We start from the raw sequence: 24,097 nt of genomic DNA on the forward strand, positions 1-24,097 counted from the left end.
TTTGATAAGGTGTGACTGTACACAACATTTATACATACACAAACATAAAAAGACAAATAATACATCATCTGCAATCCCAGTAGCATACATAGGACATCCAGCACACATACTGTACATGACGAGGTATGAAGCCAGTGGCTGTCAGATGGCATCATCAACCTCCATGAAAATGTCACTAAAGAAATATTCAGACACCGGAGCGGCCTCTTCCTCAGTAGCCAAGTCATGAGATTTGGCCGGACTGTGTAGGTCTGTATCTTGATTGTCAGGAATCTGGAACATGAATGTAGACAGAAGATTCAGTCTGGAGCTTAATGTAAAATATAAGGGACAATACAGTAAATCAGCAACAAATTCCTCCCAGCAGCTCCCCTGCGGCATCTATCATCTCTGCTGTGGAAAAAGGGTCTTTGATGCAACTAATACCTTTGCAAACCTATGCTCCTTTATTGATGTAAAAGGGTTGTCCGGGACTATAACATTGATGGTCTATCATTAGGATAGGTAATCAATGTCTGATCAGTGGGGGTCCGACACCCGGCACCCCTGCAGATCAGCCGTTCCCAGTGTTGGCCGAGTACTGCACATCCACCACCCACTGATTTGAATAGGGTGCGACAGTGACTATCCTGTAAATCGATATCGGAGCTTTGAAACCGGACTGTGGTTATCAGCCAAACCAGAGACCCCCCCCCCATGTGTTAGACAGCCCGCTTCAGGGGTTCTGGCAGGCTTTATCAGACGCTGTGGCCACTGCCTCTTAGAAGATACAGTATCTCCAGATAAATCCGGGATTTCAAAATGTCTACTGGTAAATTTATATATCTTTTGGTAACAATAGTCTATAAAGTTCACGTGTCAGATAGAAAATGTATATAAATCTTATAAATTTTAGAGAACTTTCAGGACGTCATGCTACAATAAAACGTTAAAACAGTGGGACAAGTACAGCAGAGCGATGGTACATGAGAAAAATGATAAAAGATGCAGGTCCCACATCTACATTGGGTACAGAAAGTATTCAGACCCTCTTACATTTTTCACTGTTTCATTGCAGCCATTTGGTAAATTCAAAAAAGTTTTTTTTTTCTCATTAATGTACACTCTGCACCCTATCTTGACTGAAAAAAACAGAAATGTATTAATTTTTGCAAGTGTAGTAAAAAAGAAAAAATGAAATATCACATGGTCATAAGTATTCAGACCCTTTGCTCAGGATTGAGTAGAAGCACCTTTTGAGCTAGTACAGCCATGAGTCTTCTTGGAAATGATGCAACAAGTTTTTCACACTTGGATTTGGGGGTCCTCTACCATTCTTCCTTGCAGATCCTCTCCAGTTCCATCAGGTTGGATAGTGAATGTTAGTGGACAGCCATTTTCAGGTCTCTCCAGAGACGCTCAATTGGGTTTAGGTCAGGGCTCTGGCTGGGCCAGTCAAGAATGGTCACAGAGCTGTTCTGAAGCCACTCCTTTGTTATTTTAGCTGTGTGCTTAAGGTCATTGTCTTCTTGGAAGGAAAACCTTCGGCCAAGTCTGAGGTCCTGAGCACTCTGGAAGAAATTTTTATCCAAGATATCTCTGTACTTGGCCGCATTCATGTGTCCTTCAATGACAACCAGTCCCTGCAGCTGAAAAACACCCCCATAGCATGATGCTGCCACCATGTTTCACTGTTGGGATTGTATTGGGCAGGTGATGAGCTGTGCCTGGTTTTCTCCACACATACCGCTTAGGATTATCAAAAAAAGGTCTCATCAGACCAGAAAATCTTGTTTTTCAGCCTGGGAGTCCTTCATGCGTTTTTTAGCAAACTCTATGCAGGGTTTCATATGTCTTGCACTGAGGAGAGGCTTCCGTCGAGCCTCTCTGCCATAAAGGCACGACTGGTGGAGGGCTGTCTGGTTGTCCCAAACTTCTTCCATTTAAGGATTATGGAGGCCACTGTGCTCTTAGGAAACTTGAGTACTGCAGACATTCTGTTGTAACCTTGGCCAGATCTGTGCCTTGCCACAATTCTGTCTCTGAATCCTTGGCCAGTTCCTTTGACTTCATGATTCTTATTTGGTCTGACATGAACTGTGAGCTGTGAGGTCTTACATAGACAGATGTGTGCCTTTCCAAATCAAGTGCTATCAGTTTAAATAAACACAGCTGGTCTCCAATGAAGGATTAAAACCATCTCAAGAAGGATCACAAGGAAATGGACAGCACGTCACGTAAAGCAAGATTTTGGGTATTCACCATAAAATCTTTCTCTGGGAGCCCATGGGTTTATAGTGTATAGACATAGTGTGTATTGACACTATGCAAAAAAAAGTTAGCTTCTCCTCAGCAGTATATACCCACCAACTGGCAGGTAGCTATTCAGTTAGTGAAAAAGCAGTAGGAGAAACAGAAAAAGATAAAAGCATGAACAACAACAGAAAACTGATACAACAGTAAACAAGGGTGGGTGCTATGTCACCCAATAAAGGCTCAGAGAAAAGATTTTTACAGTGAGTACCCAAAATCTTGCTTTCTCTCTCGCTTCATTGGGGGACACATGAAACCATGGGATGTCATATAGCAGCCCCAAGGGTGGTAAGAAGTCTAATATCCTCAATTCGGAGCTCAGGCCACTGCGGCTTGCAGAACCTTTTTACGAAGGTTCGCATCTGATGAAGCATGAGAGTGAACCCTGTAAAACTTGGTAAATATAGCAGCCTTGCAGAGCTGTGAGGCCGATGCCCAATTTCGAACTGCCCAGGTGGCCCCCACCGAAAGCGTGGAGTGTGCCATGATACTCAATGGAAGAGCTCTAACCTCGTCGATGGTAAGCCTTCAGAACGGTGGAACAGATCCATCGAGCAATGGTAGACCTGAACGCAGGGAGACCCTTTCGTGGACCTTCTGGGATGATGAACAGAGAATCTGGGCGCCGGAAAGGCTCAGTCCTAGACAGATAAACACGCAGAGCTCTCACTAAATCCAGTCTGTGGAGTGACCGCTCTCAGGGGTAAGAGGGGGGTGGACAAAAGGATGGAAGTACAACGTCCTTGTTAAGGTGAAAACCATAAACCACCTTTGGAAGAAAAGATGGAACTGGACATACAACCACCTTGTCCTGGTGAAAAAACAGGTAAAGAGAGAGACAAGAGAGCGCTGCTAGCTCTGAAACCATTCTAATTGAAGACCAGGAAAATAATCTTCAGGAAAGGAATGTGGAAGAGACCTCATGCAATGGTTCAAAAGGAGACTCCTGTAAGAAGTCAAGTACCAAATTAAGATCCCATGGATCCACTGGGAACTGGTGGTGGGGGAGGGAACGGCGTGAGCAACTCCCTGGATTAAAGTTTTGAGCTGTTGTCGATTCGCCAAATTCCTTTGGAACAGAATGGACAGAGCCAAAACTTGCCCCATAATAGAACTAGTTATGTTACGTTATCCTGCACTAGTGCAGGACTCCAGACCCGACTGCAGAAAGGACAAAATGGATGGGAGATGAAAAACCATTGGAGTGATATGGTGAGTCTCAAACCAGCGAAAAAATGCCTTCCATGTCTGGTGGTAGATGTGAGAAGAAGGCGGCTTCCTAGCTTTAATCATGGTTTGGACGACCTGATCTGAGAACCCAGCTGACTTCAAAACTGCAGCTTCAACAGCCATGCTGTTAAACTGAGCATCTGAACTCTGGAGGAAGAGGCGCCCCTGCGACAAGATGTCCGGGCAATCCGGAAGTCTCCACGGCGTCTCCGCTAGGAGGTTGACCAACTCTGCATACCAGGGTCTTAAAGGCCAATCGGGCAATGAGGATGACAGGAATTTCTTCTGATTTTATCTTTTTGACAGCCCTGGGAATTAGCGGTAGTGGTGGGAACAGGTATGGCAGGGGGAACTGTGCCCAGGACATCGCTAGTGCATCAGATCCGATCGCTAGTGGGTCGTGAGATCTGGTCACAAACTGAGGGACTTTGTGGTTGGAGTCTGGACACCATGAGGTCCACATCCGGAGTCCCCCACCTGAGACAGATCCTGTGAAAGACTGACAGATTCTGTGGCCCTTCGCGTGTGGCGAGGCCCATTCGGTTTAGAGAGTCTGCCGCCTAGTTGTCGACTCCTGGAATGTGTACAGCGGAGATTGCTGGGACATGCTGTTTGGCCCAATAAAAGATCCGAGAGACCTCTGACATCAATGCCCGGCTTCGAGTTCCCCCTTGATAGTTGACGTACGCCACCGCCATGACATTGTCAGACTGGACTCGAATCGGACAACCTTGCAGAAGTTCCTGCCAATGAAGCAGGGCAAGAAATATTGCTCGGAGTTCTAGAATGTTGATGTGAAATGATGGTTCCTGAGCTGACCACGGACCATCAATTTTTGGAACACTGCTCACTAGCAGAGAAGGCTGGCATCCGTTGTTACAATCGTGAAATGAATGGGAAGGAAGGACCTCCCAAGATGGACCGACTGGGAACACTCCCACTATTTCAGGAACGGCTTTATCCGTAGGGGAATTGAGACAACCCGATCCAAGGAACGGATCGACTTGTCTCATCTTGCCAGAAGGAAGAGTTGGAGAGGATACGTGTGAAACTGAGCAAACGGAATTGCTTCCATTGAAGCAACCATCTTGCCCAATATGCTCATGCAGAAGTGGAGAGAGCAGGGAGAGCGACCTCTGAGAGACCGAACTCCACGAGACCAAACTCCACGTATGAGTGCTAGAGATTTTTTACTTGGGTAGGAAGATCTTTGCTTGGGCGGTGTCGAAGAGCATTCCCAGAAAAACAAGAGATTGGACCGGGATCAGAGACGACTTTGTGGTGTTGACAATCCAGCCCAGCTGAGAAAAAGTGTCCAGGGTGATCTGCAGACTCTCCTGACATGCCGAGGGAGTGGTGGCCTTGATGAGGATCTTGTCTAGATAGGGAATGACGAGGATGCACTTGCTGCGTAGAATGGCCATCACTATTGCCATAACTTTCGTAAAAACTCTGAAGGCGGTGGCTACACCAAACGGCAGTGCTGTGAATTGGAAGTGAAGTCCCTGAATGGCAAAACAAAGTAATCTCTGGTGCAGGGGCAAATGGGAATGTGCAGGTAGGCATCTTGAATGTCCACCGAGCAGAGGAATTCCTCTGGCGCCATGGAGGCTGTTACGGATCGAAGAGATTCTGTCCTGAAGTGGCGCAGGCACACATTTGTTTAGTAACTTGAGGTCCAGAATAGGACGAACTGAACCCCCTATTTGGGGACCATAAACAGGTTTGAATAAAAACCCATGTGGGAACGGAGACTATAACGCCTGCCCTGAGGAGGGAGTCAACAGCCTTGTAGAAGCCCTGAATGACGGCGGTGTTCTTTGGTGAACAGGACTCGAAAAAACGAAACCGAGGGAGAGTAGAAAACTATCTTGTAGCAGTAGGAGACAACGTCTTGGACCCAGGCGTCGTCGACTATGGATAGCCATTCTTCTCTGGACTGTAGGAGACTACCGCCCACCCTGAGAGACCACCCAGGTGGGGGCGACCTTTCATGCTGAGGAAAATCTGTTGATGGCTGAACTGGTTGACTGGCATTGAGTATGTCTTGAGTGCCAGGTCGGGGTTGGTTTAAAGGAAGACATTTTCCTTTGGTGACGCACCGGAGATTTGTCCTGTCAGGGGTTACTCTGTGGTGGAAACCTCCGAAAGGAAACAGTACGACGGGGCGTACATTTGGCACGCTCTTGGGGTAGAGATGCACGCTTGCCTCCCGTGGCGCTGGAGATTATCTTATCCAGCTCTTCCCCAAAGAGACGAGATCTGTGGAAGGGAGGGACTTCTTTGAAGCGGAGTCCGCGTTCCAGGCCTTCAGCCAAAGTACGCTGCGGATGCATCAAAACATGCAGACAAGAGGTATTTTCACCCGTGGCCGATATGGTCTGCTAGGTCCGCCAGCTCGTCTGCAGGGGCACCAGAGACGATACCCTGGCAGAGTTGCTTCGCCCAGGCGGAGACTGCTTTTGCCACCCAGGTAGCCGCGAAGGAAGGGCAGAGGCAAGAACCAGCGGCCTCAAAGGCGGACTTGGTCAGAGATTCAATGTGTGTGTCGGAGGGTTCCTTTAAGGAGGAACCGTCAGACAGAGGGAGTAAATTATTTGTGGCCAGCTGTGAGACCGGAGGGTCTACAGAGGGAGATGCTGCCCACTTGTTAAGCAGGTCAGCTGCAAAAGGATACAGGACGATCATGTGTTTTCTCTGGAAACGCTTGTCCGGATGCTGCCATTCCACCGTGAAGATCCTGGTGAAATCGTCGGTTGGCAAAGGCATGGGGAGGGTGCTTCATTTTCCTTTAAGACACAGTCTGTTAAGAGGGAGAGAACTGTGGCTTTAATGTTAAGAGTCTCAATAACAGAGACATTCAAACTATCCACCATGTCGCGTAGTTTTGGGACCTGTGCAGAGTCCAGATCGGAATCTGACTCAGAATGTGGATCTGACTCTGGAGCGTTGGATGAGAGAGATAGGGATGAACTGGACAGAGAGGTAATGCGGGCGTGCTTTTTGTTCCTTCTAGACTTCCTGCACAGGAAATCCCTTTGGGTATGCGAGGGGTTAACAGCAGACATCAGAGGAGGGTAGTTGTGACTCACTGGCAGGGGCAGGATTAGGAAGCCGTTCCAAAACAGAGACCAAGGTGTGAAATACCTTGGTTAGGTCAGCTACCGACTGAGATAGAGATGTCACCCACTTAGGAGGAGGCGCACTTTCGTTGCGAGCAGTGGGAGGCTCCTGGGAAGACATAACAGATGGTCTGCAGTCAGGGCTTAAGGTACCGTCACACTGAACGATATCGCTAGCGATCCGTGACGTTGCAGCGTCCTGGCTAGCGATATCGTCCAGTGTGACAGGCAGCAGCGATCAGGCCCCTGCTGTGATATCGCTGGTCGGGGAAGAAAGTCCAGAACTTTATTTCGTCGCTGGATCTCCCGCTGACATCGCTGAATCGGCGTGTGTGACGCCGATTCAGCGATGTCTTCGCTGGTAACCAGGGTAAACATCGGGTTACTAAGCGCAGGGCCGCGCTTAGTAACCCGATGTTTACCCTGGTTACCATCGTTAAAGTAAAAAAAACAACCACTACATACTTACCTACCACTGTCTGTCCTCGGCGCTCTGCTTCTCTGCTCTGGCTGTGAGCGCCGGGCAGCCGGAAAGCAGAGCGGTGACGTCACCGCTCTGCTTTCCGGCCGCTGTGCTCACAGCCAGAGCAGAGAAGCAGAGCGCCGAGGACAGACAGTGGTAGGTAAGTATGTAGTGGTTGTTTTTTTTACTTTAACGATGGTAACCAGGGTAAACATCGGGTTACTAAGCGCGGCCCTGCGCTTAGTAACCCGATGTTTACCCTGGTTACCAGCATCGTTGGTAGCTGGAGAGCTGTCTGTGTGACAGCTCTCCAGCGACCAAACAGCGACGCTGCAGAGATCCGGCTCGTTGTCGGTATCGCTGCAGCGTCGCTTAGTGTGACGGTACCTTTAGTGATGAGGTCTGACCAGAGGGTAACTTCTTGTTACAGGAGGAACATGCAAAGTGGATTACAATGGGAGGAGGATGAGAGTTAGACTTAAATAGGATAAAAGGGAGAGCCTATGTGCCCGTGGAGATCTGCCGGGGATGAGAGCTGACCCCCTCCCAGGGCCAGAGCTTACAGCACCTGGATCCCAGCCGGGAGTACACTGCTGGGCAGAGCAGGAATCCGAGATCTGCGGTGAGAGGCTGCAAAATGCAAAAAGATGGCGCCGATTCGTGGGTCGAGCCAACAGCGCATGTAAATTTCCCGCTCGCTGTGCAGGGAGGGAGGGGGAGGAGGCGTACGGAAGTTGGGTATGAAGAAAAAAAGGGGGGGGGGCACAGAGTGAGAAAGAGCTGGAGGGAGCGGTTGGGGCTGGGTGTGAGCGACTGGATGAGCTGCGGGGGGTGTGGTTTACCTCTGTAGAAGGCAGAGGGTTAAATTTGGACAAGGAAGCCGCAGGGGGAATGGAAAAGCACGGTAAACGCTGCGTACCGTCTGACCGAAAGGCAGGGATATTACGGGGACTGGAGGGCAACTATTCTTTCCCCTAGTCAGAGACCTCTGGGCCACTAAATGTCCTCGGTGGCCTTCGGGTAACGATCCATCTTCCTCCCCTGAAAGACCGGCTCTGGAGGGCGGGCAGCATAGTGGCAAGGACCAGTCCGCATCTTCTGTCCTGCAGATGCCCCAAACATGCTTAAAGTGTTGGGTATGGGGTCCTGCCTGGTAGACACGAGAGGGTACAATAGTGACGCATTCCCACACTGTGCTCCCGGTCTCTAGGAGGGAGAGTGGAGTAACCAATTACACTCTGTCGCCCAGAATCACAAGCTGTATCTGGAAAATAGAGATCATTAGTAAAACACAACAAAACGTGAGGGCGGCCCTATGTCTACCTCCTATTGACACCAAGCTAAAACGGATTAACTTTCTGCCAATTGGTGGGTATACACTGCTGAGGATGAGCTAACTTTTTTGCATAGTGTCAACCTCCTAGTGGCAGCAGCATACACCCATGGTTTCCTGTGTCCCCCAATGAAGCGAGAGTGAAATATGGGTGTCTGAAGAAAGGGTCTGAATACGTATGACCATGTGATAGTTCAGTTTTTCTTTTTTAATAAGTTTGCAAAAAATTCAACATTTCTGGGGTTTTTTCAGTCAAGATGGGGTGCAGAGTGTACATTAATGAGAAAAAAATGAACTTTTTTGAATTTACCAAATTTACTCCAATGAAACAAAGTAAAAAATGTAAAAGGGATCTGAACATTTCAGTGCTCACTGTATATCAAAAACAAGGTCTTTTCTTGAGAACTCATTTTCAGAGCACTCTTAGAACATAAAATGTTGAGCAGCAAATATGCGGCCTCCTCTCCATTCTCAAAAGAGTGGGCAGGACGCCTTGTCCTTGAGATGAATATAGGTCCTACTGAGACCTGCATTATTCTGGCATTTATGCTATGGTCTATTGATATAGATGGGAACAATTATACAATTTTCATCAGTATTCCCTTGTCATATCCACGCGTTTGAGCATTTTCTTAAATTTCTTCTCTAAAGTGCTTGATGTAAGCATGGTCACGTCTCCAATGAAGTATATAAGGAAGGTGGTGCCTGAAAACTGTCAAACAGAAGTCACGCTGCTGCTCCACGGCAATAAGCCACAATCAATCCCTATTAGTAGCATGATCCACCAGTAGCATTATTACATTATAACCTAGGCCTGAGCCCTGTCATGCTTTCCATCATCAGGACCAGCTTTGTCACTTCTAAATGTTCTAGGAAAGTAGAGAAGTAGTAAGGAACAGGGGGTCTGAAGGGAAGCCCCATAACTTGGCAAGAACATTGGGAGAAATCAAAGGAAGTTAGAAAGCAGGCACCACTGGGAACACAGGCGAGCTGTGAACAAGACCCTAGCCAGAACATTGTGCAACTAAAAGATGATCTAATCCCGTTTTGTTCCCTATTTAATAAAAGAATTGCGGCAAGTGCTACAACCATGATGCTCAATGTCTGAGAAGGTCCCCAGTACATGAAAACGTCGATACTCACTTGAGATACGGAGGGTGGGGCCTGCTCCGTACTTGTACTCTGCATTTCTGCAGCGGACGTTGAAGGCATGTCACGGTCATTAGCATTTTTTAAGGTCAAATCTGGACTTTCCTTCTGTCTACTACGCACTGTAGGATAAAGCTTTCTACGTTTTGTTTTTGGTAGATTTTTCTTCTTTCGATTTTCTTTTGCTTTCTTCAACTGTTTTTCTTTGCAAACCAAAGATAAAAATCCCAATGGTATTCTACCAGGTCTGAAAAAAAACAAGAAAAAAAGTTACGATTGCCAGGAAGCAATAATGGATAGTTATGAGTGAATGTGCTCAGATAAGGTGTTATCAGAGTATAGTACAAATAGATAAAAACACTGCGCTAACTAGGAGAAGAGAATAAATGAATAATAAGACTATACAATCAGAGGAGTAGGTAAACTTCTAATTGAGTGATAATAATACATAAAAAATGATCAGCAGTGGGGGCAGCCAAAAAAATATATAATGGCCACAAACATCAGCAGGAAACAGTACTGCAAGATAGCTGCATGTATTGCGGCTATCTTGCAGCCGTGACACATGCAGCCGTGGGGACTTGAACATATACATATGAGAGAGAAACAAAAAACAGACAACTTAAACTAACAGAATACCGAAAGAGCTGATAAACATGGGAGGGTGCTGTGTCCGAGAAACAGATTTTACGGTAAGCAACCAAAAATTCTGTTTTCTCTATCACTTCTTTGGAGGACAGGAACCATGGGACATCCCAAAGCAGTCCCTGGGAGGGAAACAGCAGAAAACTATGTTCAGGTCGGAGAACTCACCACTGCCGCCTGCAAGATCCTTCTACCTAGGCTGGCGTCCATTTAAGCGTAGGTATGGAGATTATAAAATTTGGCGAACGTGTGAATGGAATGCCAAGTTGTCGCTTTGCAAAGTTGCAGGGCAGATGCCATATGGTGCACCACAAAGGAGGCGCTGCCCGGGTAGAGTGAGCCTTAATACCAGGGGGGGCACTCTGTTCTTGACCCGGTAAGCCTCAAATTGCAGTTCTGATCCAGCGAGCAATTGTAGCCTTGGAGGCCGGCACCTTCTGGAATGACGAAAAGAGTCAGTCTTCCTAAAGGAGGTGGTCCTAGCCAGATAGACCTGAACTGCCCTGACCAGGTCTAACCGGTTGAGTTAACGCTCCAGAGGATGAGTCGGAGCAGGACAAAAAGGAGGACAATATCCTCATTCAGGTGAAAGGCTGATGCCACCTTGCGAAGGAAAGACGGTGGAGTCCGAAAAAAATACCTTGTCCTGGTGAAGAACCAAGAAAGGAGGACAACAGGAAAGAGCTGCTAATTCCGAGACGCGCCATATGGAAGTGATGGCCACAAAGAACACCACTTTCCCAGACAGAAAAGACAGAGACCTCTCAGAGAGGTACGGGGGAGCCGCATGCGCGACCCTTTGAAGAAAAGTTCTTACCTGAGAACGAGAGGATACATTTTTCTGAAAAGGAATGGAAAGTGCTGAAACCTGGCCCTTTAGCGAACTAACAGCAAGACCAGTGTCAAGTTCCACCCGGAGAAATGCCAAAATAGAAGGGAGAGAAAAGGACATAGGCGGGAAGTGATTAGCCTCACACCAGCTGAAATAGGCTTTCCAAGTCCAATAATAGACCCTGGAAGTCAATAGATTCCTAGCCTGGATCATGGTGTGAATCACCCGATCTGAAAACCCGGACGCTCTCAGAACCGAGGTTTCAACAGCCACGTAGTTAAAATGACCGAGAATTCTGGTGGCAGACTGGTCCTTGAGACAAAAGATTCGGTCTGTTTGGAAGCCTCCAGGGGGCATCCGCGAGAAGATTGAAGATATCTCTTGGGCCAATCCGATGTAATCAGAATGACCGGCACCCGTTCCGACTTGATCTTCTTGAACAGCCTGGGAAGCAGGGGGAGGGGAGGAAACAGATAGGAAAGAGCAAACTGTGACCACGGAATTGCCAGAGCATCGGGGCGCCCACCGCAAAAGGATTGCGGGACATGGAAACTTCCTGTTCAGCTGGGACGCCATGAGGTCCACATCTGGAGTTCCCCATTGAAGCCATATCTGATCGAAGACTTCCTGATGCAGGGACCACTCTCCTGCTGCGAGACCCTCTCGGCTGAGAAAGTCGGTGGCCCAATTATACATACAGGGAATATGCACTGCAGATATTATCGGAGCCGTCGCCTCTGCCCAGCGGAGAATCTCGGAGACCTCGGCCATCGCCAAGGGGCTCCAAGTCCCTCCCTGTTGATTGACATATGCCACCGCCGTGGCATTGTCTGTCAGAACTCGAATAGGGAGATGCCTGAGAAGCCTTTCCCAGTCACAGAGGGATAGAGGAAGGGCCCTTATCTCTGGACAGTCAGGTGGCGAAAGACCGCACCCCAGCCGAGAAGGCTGGCGTCCGTCGTCACCACCTGCCAGTGAACTGGAAGAAGAGGCCGACCCTGGCAGATGAGAGGGTATGACAGCCATCAACTGAGAGATCGTTTGACTAGGGAAGAGAGCCGAATTGGGCAATCCAGAGAGAGAACGGACCTGTTCCACTGAGATAGGATGGCCTGCTGGAGTGGTCTTGAATGGAAATGCGCAAAAGGAATTGCTTCTGACGCTGCCACCATCCTTTCCCAGGACAGTCATGGCTGAGCGGAAAGAAGGAAGCTGAGGGCCCTGTAGAGAACAAACTCCCTGCTGGAGGATTGCTCTTCTCTTTAGGAAGAAAAACCCTTATCCGGCAGGTGTTGAACAGCATGCCTAGGAAAATGAGGTGCGGAGTCGGAATAAGGCAATACTTTGCCCTGTTGACTCTTCAACCGAAACGGGACAGGATGGCCAGACTTTCCTGGGCTTTAGAAAAAGACGGAGCTTTGATGAGGAGGTCATCAAGGTATGGGATGAGCACTAGGCCTCTGATCCGCAGAATGTCTATTAACGCTGCCATGATCTTTGTGAAAACCCTGGGAGCTTTTGCGAGACTGAACAGCAGGGCAACGAACTGAAAATGGTCTTGCTGCACCGCAAAGTGCAGGAATCTCTGATGCACTGGGATTATAGGGACATGGAGATAGGCGTCCTGGACGTCTATGGAGCACAGGAACTCCTGTGCCTTCATGGAAGCAATTAATGACCGAAGGGACTCCATTCTGACATGTCGCAGTCGAATCCTTTTGATCAGTAACTTTAGATCCAGGATAGGTTGAACCGAACCGTCCTTTTTTGGCACCACAAATCGGTTCAAATAAAAAAATATCTGTGAAACGTTTCTGGTCTGAGACGAGAACAATGACCCATGAACTGAAGAGAGGTGATGGACGCGAAGAAACCCGAAACAAGAGAAGCATCTCTTGGAGGACAGGATTCGAAAAATCAATATCTGGCCACAAAACTAATGCTATTTTGTATCCTGAGGAAACAACCTCTCTGACCCATGATTCCTCCACTGAGGAGAGCCAGACGTCTCTGAAAAAACAGAACCGACCACCCAGCTTGGGAGATTCCCTGGGATCTTGAGAAGAGTCATGCGGAGGAAGACCTGCCAGGTTTAGGCCTTGTGGATCTACCCTGCGCGATACGGGGACACCAGGAAGGAGTGGGTTTAAAGGAAGCCCTTTTCCTATCCTGGCAAGCCTGTGGCCTTTGTTGGCGGGAGAAATCCTTTGCTGCAGCGAAGCGCCGAAAGGGCCAAAACTGCCGCTTCAGAGGAAGCCGGCGAGGTTTGGACTGAGGAAGGAGGGAACTCGTTCCCCCGGTGGCCTCTTTAATAATCTGATCCAACTGGGAGCCAAACAGACAGGAATCCTGGAAAGGCAATCTGGTAAGGGACTTCTTTGAAGGTAAGTCCACCTGCCAGGCGTAAAGCCAAACAGTCCGACGGATGGCCACAATATTGATGGACGCCTGAGCAAAGCATGAAGCAGCATCAAGGGAGGCAGAAACCATGTACTTCTCTGCATTAGAAATCTGGTCTGCGAGGTTGGCCAATTCCTCCGGTCGAGCTCCAGCAAGAATGTCCTAAGTTGTTTTGCCCATGCAGTTATGGACTTTGACACCCAAGTAGACGCAAAGCACAGGCAAAATGTAGAAGCAGCCGCTTCAAAGGCTGACTGCGAAAAATTCTATGATTCTCTCATTGGGGTCCTTGAGGGATGCTTCATTTATCAGCGGGAGAACAATGTTGGTGGACAGTCTGGAAACTGGAGGGTCCACAGTTGGAGAGGCAGTCTAGTTAGCAGTGAGCTCAGAGGAGAAGGGATATAAGATGCCGAGGCACTTCCACTTGGGAAGCATCTGGTTGGGTTCTCCCTTTCTCTGGCAAGGACCTCCTCAAATTCTTTATGTGGGGCAAAGGCCTTGGGAGCTAGCTTCGACCGTCTAAACAATACCACCTGTTCTGCGGGTTCCTTAGAGGTGTCCTAAATCAGGGGTCCCCAACTCCAGTCCTCAAGGCCCAACATGTCATGTTTTCAGGATTTCCTTATTCTTGCCCAGGTAATAATTGCATCACCTGTGCAATGCAAAGGAAATCCTGAAAACATGACCTGTTGGTGGGCCTTGAGGATTGGAGTTGGGGACCCCTGTCCTAAATGATAAAGGTCTGGTTGACCGCTACAATGAGGCCCTGGACCACGTGTCTCATATTAGAGGCTTGGTCAGAAACCAGATCTGAGTCATCCTCTGATAGAGTGTCAGAAACCGCCTTGCCTGACTTGGGAGAGGAGGATTGGGAAGAAGCCAACCACCGGGGGGTGGGGGGGCTCAGATGGAGCAGGAAGAGGATCTAGAATGACGCGCCTGCCTGGATCTCTCAAGGCCTATGTTGGTAGGCACAGCCTGCAACCCACTAGCAATGGCAGAGGCCGGAAGGGGCAACCTGTCAAGGACACCAGGTCTACCACGGACTGTGACAGAGAGGAAGCCCACACTGGAATAGGGGCATCACTCTCTCCAAGGGGCCGTAGGGGGCTCCTGGGTGGTGGGCACAGGGGGGACTGACAGAGGGGAGAGGACTGACCTGAAGGGAGCTTGCATTTACACAAAGAACATACAAAGTGTCTGACAAGAGCAGAAGAGGAGGAAGCAGGAGGACAAGAACGCTCTCCTTTAGGATTAGGCACGATGAGCAGACGCACTAACTGATGTCCAGAGGTTAAGGGACAAGAAGAGAATGCAGAGGAGAGTGTCATTCTGCAGAGCTACTCACAGTAAGATGCAGTTGTCCTGTAGTCTGTTTCCAGGGTGTAGAGGGCTAGAGTGTGATGTTAGGCAGAGAAGATGCGTGGAGTGCAGTGCATATTCATTTCTCTTTAGCAGTGGGCACAGGAGTTAGCCGGACCGGCCGGCTCGAGCCCCTGTGACCCGATGCTCCACCGAAACCGCTCCCCCACCTCCCCACCAACAGTCAAAGCCCATACATCCGGACTATAAGACGCACCTCCCCATTTTGGGAGGAAAAAGGTGCGTCTTATAGTCCAAAAAATACGGTAACTTGTTTTGTATTCACTTAGTGTCAGCCTCCTAGCGATAGTAGCATACACCCATGGTCCTGTGTCCCCCAATGAGGTGAAGAGACCAGTGCACAGTTTTATAAAAAAAAAAAATCAGCTTCTCTACATGTCTGACAGCTATTCCATTCAGTTGTCAGTTGAATTCCAACCAGAGTACACCTCATTCTTTGTGATGTGCTTCTGATTAGTTTATCACCTGAACCAAATATCATTTAACAAAGTAAAGTATAAAAAAAACACTGCTGTGGTGTTCACAATCCTCTTGCAATAGGACAAGCTGGATGGCAAAACAAGTGCTAGTAATATTCCAAAAGTAATAGGAATGAAAAAACTTTTAACAATGCCAAAGGAGTTGAAAAGAAAAGTCTTGAGTGAGGAAAAGAAGGGCTCAATTCTGGCTTTACTAGCAGAGGGACACAGTGTCATGTTACCTTCATCTTTAAAGTTTCTAAAGGTACCTTCACACTCAGCGACGCTGCAGCGATACCGACAACGATGTCGATCGCTGCAGCGTCGCTGTTTGGTCGCTGGAGAGCTGTCACACAGACAGCTCTCCAGCGACCAACGATGCCGGTAACCAGGGTAAACATCGGGTTACTAAGCGCAGGGCCGCGCTTAGTAACCCGATGTTTACCCTGGTTACCATCGTAAAAGTAAAAAAAAAACAACCACTACATACTTACCTTCCGCTGTCTGTCCCCGGCGCTGTGCTTTCCTGCACTGACTGAGCACAGCGGCCGGAAAGCAGAGCTATGCTTTCCGGCTGGCCGGCGCTCACAGCCAGTGCAGAGAAGCACAGCGCCGGGGACAGACACCGGAATGTAAGTATGTAGTGTTTGTTTTTTTTAACTTTTACGCTGGTAACCAGGGTAAACATCGGGTTACTAAGCACGGCCCTGCGCTTAGTAACCCGATGTTTACCCTGGTTACCAGTGAAAACATTGCTGAATCGGCGTCACACACGCCGATTCAGCGATGTCTGCAGGGAGTCCAGAGACGAAATAAAGTGCTGGACTTTCTGCAGCGACCAACGACATCACAGCAGGATCCTGATCGCTGCTGCGCGTCAAACTGAACGATATCACTAGCCAGGACGCTGCAACGTCACAGATCGCTAGCGATATCGTTCAGTGTGACAGTACCTTAGGACGGCAGTCCATTACAACAAGGAGAAGCAGCAGACAATGGGGACAAAAAGCTACACACTGGCAGAGGGCGAAAACGACTCTGCACTGACCGGCATAACAGTCATCTTATTCGAATGTTACTCAGCAACCGCAGGATGACATCAAGTGACCTACAAAAGGAATGGCAAATGGCAGCTGGGGTGAAGTGCAGGGCAAGAACAGTTCGTAACAGGCTCCTAGAGGCAGGACTCAAGTCATGTAAAGCTAGAAAAAAGACTTTCATCAATGAGAAGCAAAGGAGAGCCAGGCTGATGTTTGCCAAAGACCATAAGGATTGGACCATAGAGGACTTGACTAAGGTAATCATCTCTGATGAGTCTAATTTTCAGCTTTGCTCAACACCTGGTCGTCTAATGGTTAGACGGAGACCTGGAGAGGCGTACAAGCCACAGTATCTTGCACCCACTGTGAAATTTGGTGGAGGATCGGTGATGATCTGGGGATGCAAGGCTGGAATTGGGAAGGTTAATCTTTGCAAAGGATGTATGAATCAAACAGCATACAAGGTTATCCTGGAAAAACAGTTAATTCCTTCGGCTCAGGCAATGTTCCCCAACTCAGAGGACTGGTTTTTACAGCAGGACAATGCACCATGCCACACAGTTAGGTCAATCAAGGTGTGGATGAAATCCATGTCATGGCCAGCCCAATCTCCAGACCTGAACCTCATTGAAAACTTCTGCAATGCAATCAAGAGGAAGATGGATAGTCACAAGACATCAAACAAAGAAGAACTGCTTACATTTTTGTACCAGGAGTGGCATAAGGTCACCCAAAAGCAGTATGAAAGACTGGTGGAAAGCATGCCAAGACGCATGAAAGCTGTGATTAAAAATCATAGTTGTTCCACAAAATATTGATTTCTGAAATCTCTTCCAGAGTTAAAACATTAGTATTGTTGTTTCGAAATGATTAAGAACTTGTTTTTTTTTTTGCATTATTTGAGGTCTGCAAGCACTGCATTTTTTTGTTATTTTGACCATTTCTCATTTTGAGAAAATAAATACAAAATTAGACATGTTGTCAGTAGTTGACAGAATAAAATAGGGATATTTGTGTGCTCACCGCAAAATCCTTTTCTCCGAGCCATTCATTGGGGGACGCAGACCGAGGGTGTATGCTGCTGCCACTAGGAGGCTGACACTAAGTGATACAAAGAAAGTTAGCTCCTCCCCTGAGGTATACACCCTCCTGCTGGCTCTCAGCTAACAAGTTTGGTGCAAAAGCAGGACGAGATCAATAGCAATATATGAGCGTATAGCATGTCACATTATAAAACAAGCACAAGCTAATAATAGGGTGGGAGCTGTGTCCCCCAATGAATGGCTCTGAGAAAAGGATTTTACGGTGAGTACACAAAAATACCTATTTCTCCTTCACCTCACTGGGGGACACAGACCGTGGGACGTCCCAAAGCAGTCCCTGGGTGGGGACAATATATCAGGCCTTGTGAAACTGCTACTTACAAGTGCGCCACCACGGCCTGCAGAGTCCACCTGCCCAGACTCACATCTGTGGAAGTCTGGGAATTATAGTGCTTCAAGAATGCATGCGGACTGGATGAACCCGCAAGCTTGCAGGCATGCTTTCCCAATGCCTGGTGCCTAGAACCCAAGAAACCACGATAGACAGGGAGATAGGCTGACATGTAAACACGGAAGGACTCCTGGATGGTGTAACGAATCCACCAGGCTAACATGGCCGATGAAACGGCTAAACCCTTCCAGTAACCGTCAGGAAGCAGTCTTCTTACTGTGAGGTAGCCAAAATAAAGTGTCCAACCTTCGGAAGGACGCCGTCCTCGTTACGTACCTACTAAGAGCACTTACCGTGTCCAGAATATGGGGAACCCATTACATTTTGTGGACTGGTGCCGAAAGAGATGAGGGAAGAACGATGCCCTTATAACTGTGGGAATACAATACCTCCTTGGTAACACGGTACGGGGATGGCCTGAGGACAACCTTGCCTTGATGGTATTAAGGAAAAAAGTCTGAAAGAACAGAGAGGCTAGCTCCGAAGACTCGTCAGAATGAGGGATCGCAGAGAAAAAAGGGCGACCTTCCCTGATAGTAAAGTCTGTCTGAATTAAAAGGAGTCTACTGTAAGACTCTGAGGACCATTAAGGTCCCAAAGATCTAACGGTTTGCGATAGGGAAGAACCATATGTGAAGACTCCCTGCGAGGAAGTCCATATTTGCATTTTTGTTGCAATAAGACAGAAAAATACTAGTTCTGCAAACGAGAAAACCTGACATGGTCAGTGCGGATATCACAGGATCACTGGGGCCCTTCCTGCTTCCAAAAAGATCTCGGAAGTAGTGGAAGAGGGGTTATGGAAACTGGTACCATGGAAGAACCAGAGCTTGCACTAAGATGGCTTTTGGATCTGGAGGCTGAACCATGAACTAGAGTACATTGGCGTTCAGTCTGGACGCCATCCGACCTACATCTGGAGTGTTCCATAAAAGACAGATCAGATGGAAGTCTTCCGGGTGAAGTTCCCACTCACATGTGGTGGGACCCTGACAGCGTCTGCCGCCCAGAGTTCTACTCCTGAGACATGTGTAGTGCCGAGATCACCGAATGATAGATCGTGGCCCAACAGAGAATGTGAGGTACCTCGGCCATGTCGCCTGACCGTGGGTAATAATAATAATAATCTTTATTTATATAGCGCCAACATATTCCGCAGCGCTTTACAGTTTAACAGTTTCAAACACAAACAGTAACAACGTTAACAATACAATAATTAAAGCGAAATAAAACGACCCTGCTCGTGCTAGATGGACGTATGGCACAGACGTGGGATTGTCCGATTGAATCGGATGGGGTGACCCGCCAGAGGGCAGTGGACCTGCTGTAGAACTAGCCGTACCGTTCGGATTCCCAGAACAATGATCAGGAGAAGAGGACTGGCATCGGTAGTCACTAATAACCATTGAACTGGGAGAAAAGATCTCCCCTGGATGAGGAAGGAGCTCAGAGACTACCCTCTGAAAGCCTGTTTGACCTGCAGAAAATGAGAGGAGCGAAGGAAACCGGTTCCATTGTCACCAATTTTCCTCAGAACCCTCCTAGCAAATAGAATGGAATCAGGGGATGCGTGATCAAGTGCGCGAGCTCCCTGTTGAAGGGCCACGGCTTTGTCTCAAGGGAGAATCACCAACCTTCTGGAAGATTTCAGGATCATCCACAAAAAGGATATCTGCTGTGTTGGAAATGAGAAAAAAAACTTGTCTAAGTTTAGCTGCCAGCCCAGGAGAGAGAGGGTATCGCAAGAGATATCGATGACTCAGCGCAGGGCTGGAAGAGCAGCTAGTAAGGGTACCGTCACACAGTGGCATTTTGATCACTACGACGGCACGATCCGTGACGCTCCAGCATCGTAACAATATCGCTCCAGCGTCGTAGACTGCTGTCACACTTTGCAATGTACGACGCTGGAGCGATAATTTTATGACGTATGTGCGCTGTAGAATCTGTTGGTTACTATGCGCACATCGTATACAATATCGTGCACACCTTTGTTACACCATGCGATCATGCCGCCACAGCGGGACACTAGACGACGAAAGAAAGTTTCAAACGATCTGCTACAACGTACGATTCTCAGCGGGGTCCCTGATCGCAGGAGCGTGTCAGACACAGCGAGATCGCTGGAACGTCACGGATATATCGCTGGAACGTCACAAATCGTGCCGTCGTAGCGATCAAAATACCACTGTGTGACGGTACCCTAAGTCGACCAGATAGGGTAGGATGACAACGCCTCTAGGGTGCAAGAGGAACATGACAGCAGCAATAACCCTTGCGAACACTGGGTGCAGTAGCAAGGCCGAAGGACAAGGTCGTGATTTGAAAATGCTGTTCGCGAAATTGAAAGTGAAAGAATTTTTGAAAAGGGGAAAACAGGAATGTGAAGGTAAGCATCCCGAATGTTGGATGCCAGAAACTCCACCTTTTTCCGTTGAAGTGATGGCTGAGCGGAGGAACTCCTTCCGAAGAAGGGGGACCTTGTCAAGCTTGGTAGAAGTTTGAGGTTCAGGGTCGGTCTTACTTTTCGGTCCCCTTTTTGGAACAAAGATCCCTTAGATCTAGACCGTCCTGGACATCTGATCCACTGCTGGTTGGGTCTATAGGAAACATGCGATCCTTTGTTCCTGCGTGGGGAACACTCCCAACTTCTCACCAAATAACTGATCACTCTGGTAAGGGAGTGATGTCAGAGGCCTTTTGAATGCAGAGTATGCTTCTATTCTCTGAGCTATAATGTCTTTCTGAGTGTAATGGCATTTGCTGCTGACAGCGCCTCGCAAGTAGAGGCATCCGAGAGGCGTGAAGCAGCTAGTCTCCTCACTCAAGAAATTTGATTGACCAGTTGTGCCGTCTTCGGGAAAAGGTTACTGTTGGAGATCAAAGTAGGTAAGGTCTCTGACCAGGAGACCATTGCTCTAGCAACACATGCGGCGGCAAAGGAAGAGTAGAGCGCTGAACCGGTGGCCGCAAGATGGAGTGACCCAGATTTGCTATCTGACAGTCCGTTATATTTTTAATTGATGACCCATTGGGCAGGGATACTGGTAGGTATACAACAGAAGATTCTACCCGGTTAATATGCCAAGTGGCAGAATGCACGGCTGCATGCAGAAGGTCAGTAAAAGCAGTCTTTTGCTATCGCCGCTCTCTTGACGGTGCAAAGTTAAAATGATGAACCCTCGATCCACCATCCTCTTAACAGGTTAGTGGAGAGGGATCGTCCGCCTTCTTGCATCATCTGCTAAATAGTGGAGATGCAGAGGGGGGTGTTTGGATGCCAAAAAGGGAGCCTCTGTACATCCACAGAGTTAAGGTCCCTGGATGGACAGGGCTGGTTGTCCGGCGTTAGGCCTGGCTGTAGAAGAGTATACATGAAAGCGACACTCCATGTGCTCATCTACTGATGGTGTAGGGAGATTGGTTCCCTTTAAAAGGACCCGTCGCCCCTAAGAATCAAACCAGGCATGGCATCTCACGTCTTAGGTGGGTATACGTGGAGCGGACACCCCACGTGTATGCGTGATCTAGAACCGAATTTCTCGTCAATCTACAGAGATTGGTTTATGATATAAATAGGCAAATTCATCCTTTTCTGAAGTTCTGGTGAGTCCAGAACCAAGGCAATAACTGATCCATATTCAGAGACTTGTTCTCAGCAAATCATTGGTGAGAGAAGAGGAAATTAAACTTCCGTTTTCTAGCCGCGTGTACATTTCTAGACGCCAGTACGTTTCTAGAAAACTTGCGGCTCCTGCTAGCGGATGGCTCCCATGAAGGAAAGGCACCATCTATATTGGTCCTGCGAGCACTCCGAGCCAGAGAGTTCACGGAGGGATTCAATCTCTTGGTCAGAGAACCCATGGGTTGCAGCAGTGACGAAGTCCACTCAGGGAACTAGGTACTCTGAGATAAGCTGGGATTGGGGGAGGCGGGCTCCTGAGCTCATTTAGGGTGACCGGCTTCGGACTGGTCATGTGCCTTTAAGACAAGGGAATATTGGTCATGAGCCTTTAAGACCAGGGGATACTGGTTCTGTGCCCATAAGACCAGGGAATGCTGGTCATGTGCCTTTAAGACTAGGAAATACTGGTCATGTGCCTTTAAGACCAGGCAGGAGATACTGGTCATGTGCCTTTAAGCCCAGGGGGAAGATGCCGGGGAAGAGAGCAGCACTTCCTTACCCGGTTGCAAAGTCGTTGTGCCCCTTTAATGCAAAACCATAGCCCCTGTCTGTGTGTAAGTCGGCAGGGTGGACCAAGATGGCCATCGGGAGTTCAAGAGGTGGTAAAGTCTCCCAGAGAGCGAGAGGCGGCAATTCGGGGGGCGGAGCCACAGAGGTGATGTGGGCGAAACCTAGTGACTTCCATTAATAGGCCCAAGCCGGGGCCTACATTTCTGCAACTGGCGTGAGCAATACCAGGGGTAGAATAGAGGGGCATTGCCCAGGGAAGCGATCGCTCCCGTGCCAGGGAAGAATCGCCAGAAAAGGTGGTCGGAGCCGCCTTAGTGCACCATAGTGCGGGCGCTGCTTCCGGGATGCGGCCTACACATCGGCCGAAGCAGGGGGCTAAATTTTTGCAGCTGGCCGGTGTGCTACCTCAGGGAGGTGAGCCACAGAGAAGCCATGGCTGAGGCTGCCTGTCAGCATGTGAATATCCCACTGCAGAGGCCCATCGCTGACTGGATCCACTCACCATCGGTGCGCGTCCCGGCATGGAGCCACCGCGGATAACTGGGTTTCAGTACCGAGAAAAGCTATTGTTCTGCTGCAGGTCAGGTATTGCAACGGGAACGGTGCAGGTATAAACCTCAATCCACCATCTCTTTATTAGGGACGTAGAGAGGAGCCTTCCGCCTCCTTGTGCCATCCGCTTTAACAGAGGTGGGACAGTGGGGGCTGCTCGGACGCCATAGAGAGGGGCCTGTGTACATCCACGGAGTTCAGCCCCCGGGTGGACAGGGCCAGTTGTCCGGCAATATGCCTATCTGGGGAAGAGGATACGTGGAGGCGACACTCCATGTGCTCGTCCGTTCAGGGTGTGGGGCGATCAGTGCCTTTGAAGGGACCCGTCGCCCCTAAGAATCAGCTCAGGCGTGGCACGTCACAGGAGAGGATACGGAGAGGCGACACTCTCCGTGCTTGCCTGTTGATGGTTCGGGGAGATCGGAGCCTTCAAAGGATCTGTCACCCCTTCGTTGTAGAAAGTAAAATCAAAAATGTAAAAAGTAAAAATAAAATAAAGAGTTTTGGGTCTGAATAGCAAACCCGTCCGTGTGCCTCGTACGGACACTAAGCAAGAACTGGTTAGCTGAGAGCCAGCAGGAGGGTGTATACTGCAGGGGAGGAGCTAACTTTCTTTGTGTCACTTAGTGTCAGCCTCTTAGTGGCAGCAGCATAAACCCACGGTCTGTGCCCCCCAATGAGGCGAAGGAGAAAGAACAATTTACATTTTACTCAAAAATATACCTATAAAGAGAAAAATCAGACAAACTGAAAATTTAGCATTGGCCTCTTAAATTTTGCCAGTGTGTAATAAATAAAGATATTATATACAGTACAGACCAAAAGTTTGGACACCTTCTCATTTAAAGATTTTTCTGTATTTTCAGGACTATAAAAATTGTAAATTCACACTGAAGGCATCAAAACTATGAATTAACACGTGTGGAATTACATACTTAACAAAAAAGTGTGAAACAACTGAAAATACGTCTTATATTCTAGGTTCTTCAAAGTTACCACCTTTTGCTTTGATGACTGCTTTGCACACTCTTGGCATTCTCTTGATGAGCTTCAAGAGGTAGTCACCGGAAATGGTTTTCACTTCACAGGTGTGCCCTGTCAGGTTTAATAAGTGGGATTTCTTGCCTTATAAATGGGGTTGGGACCATCAGTTGTGTTGAGCAGAAGTCTGATGGATACACAGCTGATAGTCCTACTGAACAGACTGTTAGAATTTGTATTATGGCAAGAAAAAAGCAGCTAAGTAAAGAAAAACGAGTGGCTGTCATTACTTTAAGAAATGAAGGTCAGTCAGTCCGAAAAATTGGGAAAACTTTGAAAGTGTCCCCAGGTGCAGTTGCAAAAACAGTCAAGCACTACAAAGAAACTGGCTCACATGAGGACCGCCCCAGGAAAGGAAGACCAAGAGTCACCTCTGCTTCTGAGGAGAAGTTTATCCGAGTCACCAGCCTTAGAAATCGCAGGTGAACAGCAGCTCAGATTAGCGACAGAGGTCAATGCCACACG

The 24,097-nt window shown here is 48.3% G+C and overlaps 1 protein-coding gene across 3 annotated transcripts in view; it reads right to left on the minus strand.

Moving 5' to 3' along the window:
- The window catches only part of BDP1 (BDP1 general transcription factor IIIB subunit), a 197,800-nt gene continuing 173,703 nt past the window's right edge, over positions 1-24,097 (minus strand). For all 3 annotated transcript variants that reach the window (XM_069750670.1, XM_069750679.1, XM_069750688.1), the window contains 2 exons: positions 9,584-9,836; positions 1-273 (listed from right to left, as the gene is read on the minus strand). In XM_069750670.1, coding sequence (XP_069606771.1) covers positions 142-273; positions 9,584-9,836 — 385 coding nt within the window. In that variant the 3' untranslated portion in view covers positions 1-141. The remainder of the gene's footprint in view (positions 274-9,583; positions 9,837-24,097) is intronic.

Source organism: Ranitomeya imitator, chromosome 1 (assembly GCF_032444005.1).
Source record: "Ranitomeya imitator isolate aRanImi1 chromosome 1, aRanImi1.pri, whole genome shotgun sequence".
Lineage (NCBI taxonomy): Eukaryota > Metazoa > Chordata > Amphibia > Anura > Dendrobatidae > Ranitomeya > Ranitomeya imitator.